This window comes from Zingiber officinale, chromosome 3A, assembly GCF_018446385.1.
Source record: "Zingiber officinale cultivar Zhangliang chromosome 3A, Zo_v1.1, whole genome shotgun sequence".
NCBI lineage: Eukaryota > Viridiplantae > Streptophyta > Magnoliopsida > Zingiberales > Zingiberaceae > Zingiber > Zingiber officinale.
The window spans coordinates 5,586,027-5,591,835 of NC_055990.1; the positions used below are offsets into that span (position 1 = coordinate 5,586,027).

The 5,809-nt window shown below is 35.0% G+C and overlaps 1 protein-coding gene across 1 annotated transcript; it reads left to right on the forward strand.

Annotated features, from left to right (window-relative positions):
- Positions 1–1,200: 1,200 nt before the first annotated feature.
- Positions 1,201–2,650, forward strand: LOC122053481. The gene is made up of 3 exons (XM_042615535.1): positions 1,201–1,398; positions 1,596–1,725; positions 2,130–2,650. The coding sequence occupies exons 1-3, from the start codon at positions 1,201–1,203 to the stop codon at positions 2,648–2,650; spliced, it is 849 nt and encodes a 282-aa protein (XP_042471469.1).
- Positions 2,651–5,809: the final 3,159 nt, after the last annotated feature.

Genomic DNA, 5,809 nt, shown 5'->3' on the forward strand with positions numbered 1-5,809 from the left:
GAATGAATACAGGAAATGCTAGTGAAAACAAAGTAATACCGACAAGGAAATAAACTAAAAACCGAAGGAGCACTTTGTCGGAGCTTTGTTGGCGTCGCAGCAGAGCAGCAGGACCAGCAGTAGAAGAGTTCTCAGGTTGATGATTGATACAGAAGCTCCTGCCTGGGGCTTCTTTTATATGCTGCTCCGGGCGCCTGGATTCCTTCCGGGCACCTGGAATGTGACGTAGCTGCTCAAACCGAGATGCTCCACGTGGCGACGACTTGGCTGGATATAATTTGCCTTCCGGGCGCCCGGACCACCTTGTTCCAGAAATCTCCTTCTTCCTGCAAAACAAAGTTAGTCCGAGGCAATATATATCCTGCAAAACATATTGTTAGCACATTTTATCATAGTAGGAATTAGCACAAGTAGTATGACTTAGATTCTGTCTTTCCGAGACCGGAATCTAGTCACGATCTCGACTTAGATATCCGAAATGGATCTAAGCCGGATCGACGCCTAATATTCCCTTCCCGGGAACGCGTCCTCGCAGTCACTCCCCTCCAGTGACTTACCTCACTTACCTGCCAGACGTCCGGTCAGCCCGTCGACTCGTCTGGACTTCTTGCCAAGCGTCCGGTCAGCCCGTCGACCCGCTTGGACTTCTCGCCAAGCGTCCGGTCAGCTCGTCGACCCGCTTGGACTTCTCGCCAAGCGTCCGGTCAGCCCGTCGACCCGCTTGGACTTCTCGCCAACTATCCGGTCAGCCCGTCGACCTAGCTGGACTTCGTGCCAGACATCTGGTCAGCCCGTCGACCTGTCTGGACTTCTCCTGCACACTCGATCAAAGTGTCAGATAACAACGAACTTAACTTAACCTGATTTGTCATTCATCAAAACCTGAGTTAGGCCGTTAGTGCTACCCGCACCAACACTTCAAGGGTGTGCCTTTAGAGGTAATGCTGAATCTCTATCTTCATCTAACCGTGATAATTTTCTTGAATTAGTAAAGACTTTTGCAAAAAATGAGTACAAAAATTGATGAAGTTGTACTTGAGAAATGCTCCAAAAAATGCTCAATATATCACTCTAGAAATTCAGAAAGAGATTTTACATATTATGGCTAATAGAGTACGAAAGATAGTTCGTGAAGAAGTTGGTGATAAATATTTCTGTATTCTTGTTGATAAAACACAAGATATATCTAAATGAGAGCAAATGGCCATTATCTTGAGGTTTGTGAATAATTATGGGGTTTTGATCGAAAGATTTTTTACCATCAAAAGTGTTAGCGATACTACCTCATTGAACCTGAAAAAAGAAATATCAAATGTTCTTGTTCATCATGACCTACAAGTTAAGGAAATCATAGGCCAAGGATATGATGGTGCTAGTAATATGCGTGGTGCATGGAATGTACTTTAGACATTATTTCTCATAGATTGTCCCTATGCATACTATGTCCATTGTTTTGCCCATCGATTACAACTCACATTGGTTTCTGCAGCCAAGGATGTCAGTGTTATTTGGGAGTTCTTTTCTTATTTGGATAATATAGTAAATATTGTTACTTCTTCTACTAAATGCATTGCTGAGTTACATATTGCACAAAGAATGAAATTGAGCATATGTTGGCAATTGGAGAATGTGATTCTGGAAGTGGGGCAAATCAGATTGGTAATTTGCAGCGAGCGGGAGCTATTCGTTGGAGTTATCACTATGACTCAGTAAAAAGATTGATAGGTATGTATGCTGCAACTTGTAAAGTTTTTGAAGTTCTTAGTGATCATTCTCTAAATGGAAGAGCTAAGCCGAAGTTCGGGGGATTTATAGAAACATGACAAACTTTGAATTTGTATTTATTTTTCATTTAATGCATAAAATTATGAGAACATCAGATACTCTTTGTCAAATTCTTCAAAGAAAATCTCAAGATATTTTGTCTGCTATTACATTTGTCTCTACTACCTAAACTATCCTCCAAGAACTTAGAGAATGCGAGTGGGAAGATTTTTTTCATGAAGTGAAAGTTTTTTGTATGAGAAATGAAATTGATATGCCTGACCTTGATTGTCTATATAAGATTGGTCATTCCCGTCAGCAAACTACAATTGAGCATCATTATCACTTTGATATTTTTAATGTAGCAATAGATTTCATCTTGATGGAGTTAAATACTCTATTTAATGAGTCGTCAATGGAACTTCTTTCTCTTAGTTCCGCTTTAGATCCTAAAAATTCATTTAAATCAATTAACATTGATGATATTTGCAAGCTTGCAATGAAGTTTTATCCTGAAGATTTCACAAATCAAGACATCATTGCTTTGAAGTATGAATTGGTACATTATAAACTGGATGTGATACAAAATTTGAAGGCTTCGACACTTGTTGAGTTATGTCAGCAATTGACTGAAAGTGGACGGTCAAAGGTTTATGTTATGTTGACTAGATTGATTCATCTACTTTTGACATTACCTGTTTCTATTGCCACTACTGAGCGAGCCTTTTCAACAATGAAGAATGTGAAGATAGCACTTCGCAATAAAATGGAGGATGAATTTCTTGAAAATTGTTTGACACTTTATATTGAACGAGATTTAGCTAAGGATATAGATGTAGATTCTATTATAGATGAATTTTATGTTTCAAAATCTTATAGAGCATAACTTTGTTGAATAACATAGTGTAATGATTTTTTTTTTGTTATACATCTAATTTTTATAATAATATATGATTTATTACATTAATTTCAAGCCCCCCTAACTCGAATTCCTGGATCCGTCCCTGCTGACAATATCATAATAAATGTCATTAACCTTATTGGTGGAAAGAGGCTATGAACCCTCTGCACTAGGTTGAGATGTCTGTGCAATTCTAGTGGGCATTGCTTCAAGTGTCAAAATAATAATTTTATTAACCTCTATATAAAGTTTACAAATATATTCACAAAAGTTAATATTCTTATGTTATTGCTTAGGAATGTTGATCGACAAATGATCCATCCTTCTTCTTATAGGTCTTGTTAAATACCTCCCAACAAGTGGAAGACCTTTGTAATTCAGCAGCATGAGTACAAAGAATGAAAATACATTAAAACTAATAAAAATATATATAAGAAATTTTTATATAACTTGATTTTAAACTTAGCAAGTCAGTGGCATGCTCCACGATAGAACGAGATCTAATAGTATGCTTTATGGATCTAGTGCTCAGCCCAACATACTCTAAATTGTGATTGCCTCGATCAATTACTGAATTAGATTATCAATGTTGTGCAGTCCAAATGGCTCTCAAAGCCTGCCAAACTGAATCAGGGATCTCGAATGGCCTAGTGCCCCTTTGCCTCTAATTGTATAACATGTCCCTATACAGTTTAGAGCAGTAGTTATTTTTTTTAAAAAAATCTTCTCATAGTCCTCCTTCCAAATATACCTCTTCTACAATAATATGTTTTGAGAATTAGTATCATTTAATTTTAAACTACAAAATATGTATTATATTCAAAATACTTATAAAAATTCACCATAATTGAAGTCCTTTATGTCTTGGTCTACAAGCCTCCATGTAGTATTAGATGGGGATAATCGTTCTTTAAACCTCTTGGATATGTATGTTGTGACCTAATGGTCATCTGAGACAAAGTTACATGGAAAAATATTATGTATGAGATATGTGTGATTAATAAAATAAAGATTAAGTGCTAGAGTAATTACTAAATACATGAATACTTACTAGTTACCAACAACCTTCAAAATAATCTAGTCACCATGTGCTCTATGTCGTGACTGTATCACTATATATGCAAAATCATATTATAAGACATATACATTTGAGATAATAATGTCTTTTGACTAGGGAGATGAAAAAAATAAAAATAAAAAATCATACAATATACCATGACATTATTACTAATTTTAAATCAACTAATGTTATTTTGAATTAACTAAATTAACATTTTATAAGTTCTCAGCGTTAAACTCCATTTATACATCAACCTCCTCACTGCTAAACATTTCTCTATCATCTATTTCCTTATAAGTGACATTAACATCTATAAGTAATTATGATGTAGATTATATTTCTGAATCAACTGAGTGTATCTCAACTTCTTCATTTTGATATGCATCATGGTTATGGATTATGGTGTTCGACATTTCTATGGTTGACTAAGGCTTTATTTGACACACTACTAATCATTCATTAGGTCTTCTTCTCTTCATTGGGTACTCAAGATAGAATACTTGACCAGCTTGTACTGCGAAGATAAAAGACTCAAACTTATGGAATCTTTTATTTGTGTTAACCTCAACTAAATTATAGAAACAATGTATTCTGGTACCTGTTCTTAGATTTCAATCATACCATAAATATTTGAACAATACACACCTTAACTAGGATACTCAACTTCCACGATTTCCTTAACTCTATCATAATAATCAAATTGAGTATCATTGTTATTTGTGGATCCTTTTAAGTAAATACTAGAATTATACGTAAGCCTTTGTGAATCGCATTGGGCCATATGGAATCTGAATCCATTAACATAATAACCTGAGAAGACTATTATGTTATGGAGAGGTTCTGATACAAGATTTTTTTAGTCTTTCATCTTGCACATTTGATATTCTACGGTTATTCGCCTATGATAGTAGTTATGATATAAATTAGATATATATATATACAATATAGTTGCATTGTAATAAATAATTTAATCTCTAACTTATATAAATTTGAAACTAAAATATAAATTCATCCTGTTGAAGGCGCTGGAATTCCATTCTGTTTAAATTTCCCTGTAAAAAATTATACAAGTAAAGAACTTTTCCTAGCAACCCGCATGTTTGATCAATCAAGCAAGTTCTTGATGGATCAAAGCATACCTTGATCGAAGTACAAGATCCCTGGTCTCTTGTGTTGGTATTCAAAATCGATATAAAGAAAACTTAAACTAATTACGCAGTGGAATTAAAGAACTAGTTGTACCTTTCCTTTGTAGCTAAAGACCTCTTGATCTTCTGTCGTATTCCTCTCCTCTTCTTGGATGTCGTGTGGGTGGCGATCTACCAAGACAAAACCACCCTTCCCTTCTTCTCTTCCAAACCGCCGGCCACCAAGTGAAGCTTTAGGATGGGCCACCAATTAAGACAATGTCCAAGTTCCTTTTCCAATCAATATAATTTGGATCAGTAAGTTTGTTTTCTTTTAAAATAACAGCAAGAGAATTGAAAGCCATTTTGAAATCCTGAGAATTACAAAATAAAATAATTGGTCAAAACTTTAGAATTTAAAATTAATATTGATTCCTCAAACAATATAATTTAAATTCACCAACACCTCAAAACACCGTGAATTTCGTATGTCACGATAGTGTGGACATATACTAATTCAAACATTTGTAAGAGGAGGTTTTACCCATTAATTTTATTATCTTGTCAACCTAACTTTATGACAAATAAAATTAATAGTTGGTTCATCTTCGGCCACACAAATAATAGCAGTGACTCCGATGGGGATGATACTATTAAATGCGCCAAAGTATATACCATTACTTGATACTTAGTCCATTAATTAGGATTGTGCCCCTTCAAATGGAGAAGATCACACATACCTAAATAATTTCTTATAATCATTCATAGAGGAACTTTGATCTAGTGATCCACAAACAAATTCATCCGATATGGAGGAAGACACTTAAAGTCAACGCGCAAGTTTAAATGCATCACTTATAAACCAGTAATAGAGACCGTGGGATTTATTTAAATAATCTCTCTCCTACTTAGTTATTTAAATTGAGGAATTTTAACATGCACACACATCACAACACA

Coding starts and splice junctions, on each gene's coding strand:
- LOC122053481 (XM_042615535.1), top strand. CDS start 1,201: ATGGCCATTATCTTGAGGTTTGTGAATAATTATGGGGTTTTGATCGAA. Junction 1,399..1,595: donor ATATGCGTGGTGCATGGAAT/GTACTTTAGACA, acceptor TATTGCACAAAG/AATGAAATTGAGCATATGTT. Junction 1,726..2,129: donor CTCAGTAAAAAGATTGATAG/GTATGTATGCTG, acceptor TTTTTAATGTAG/CAATAGATTTCATCTTGATG.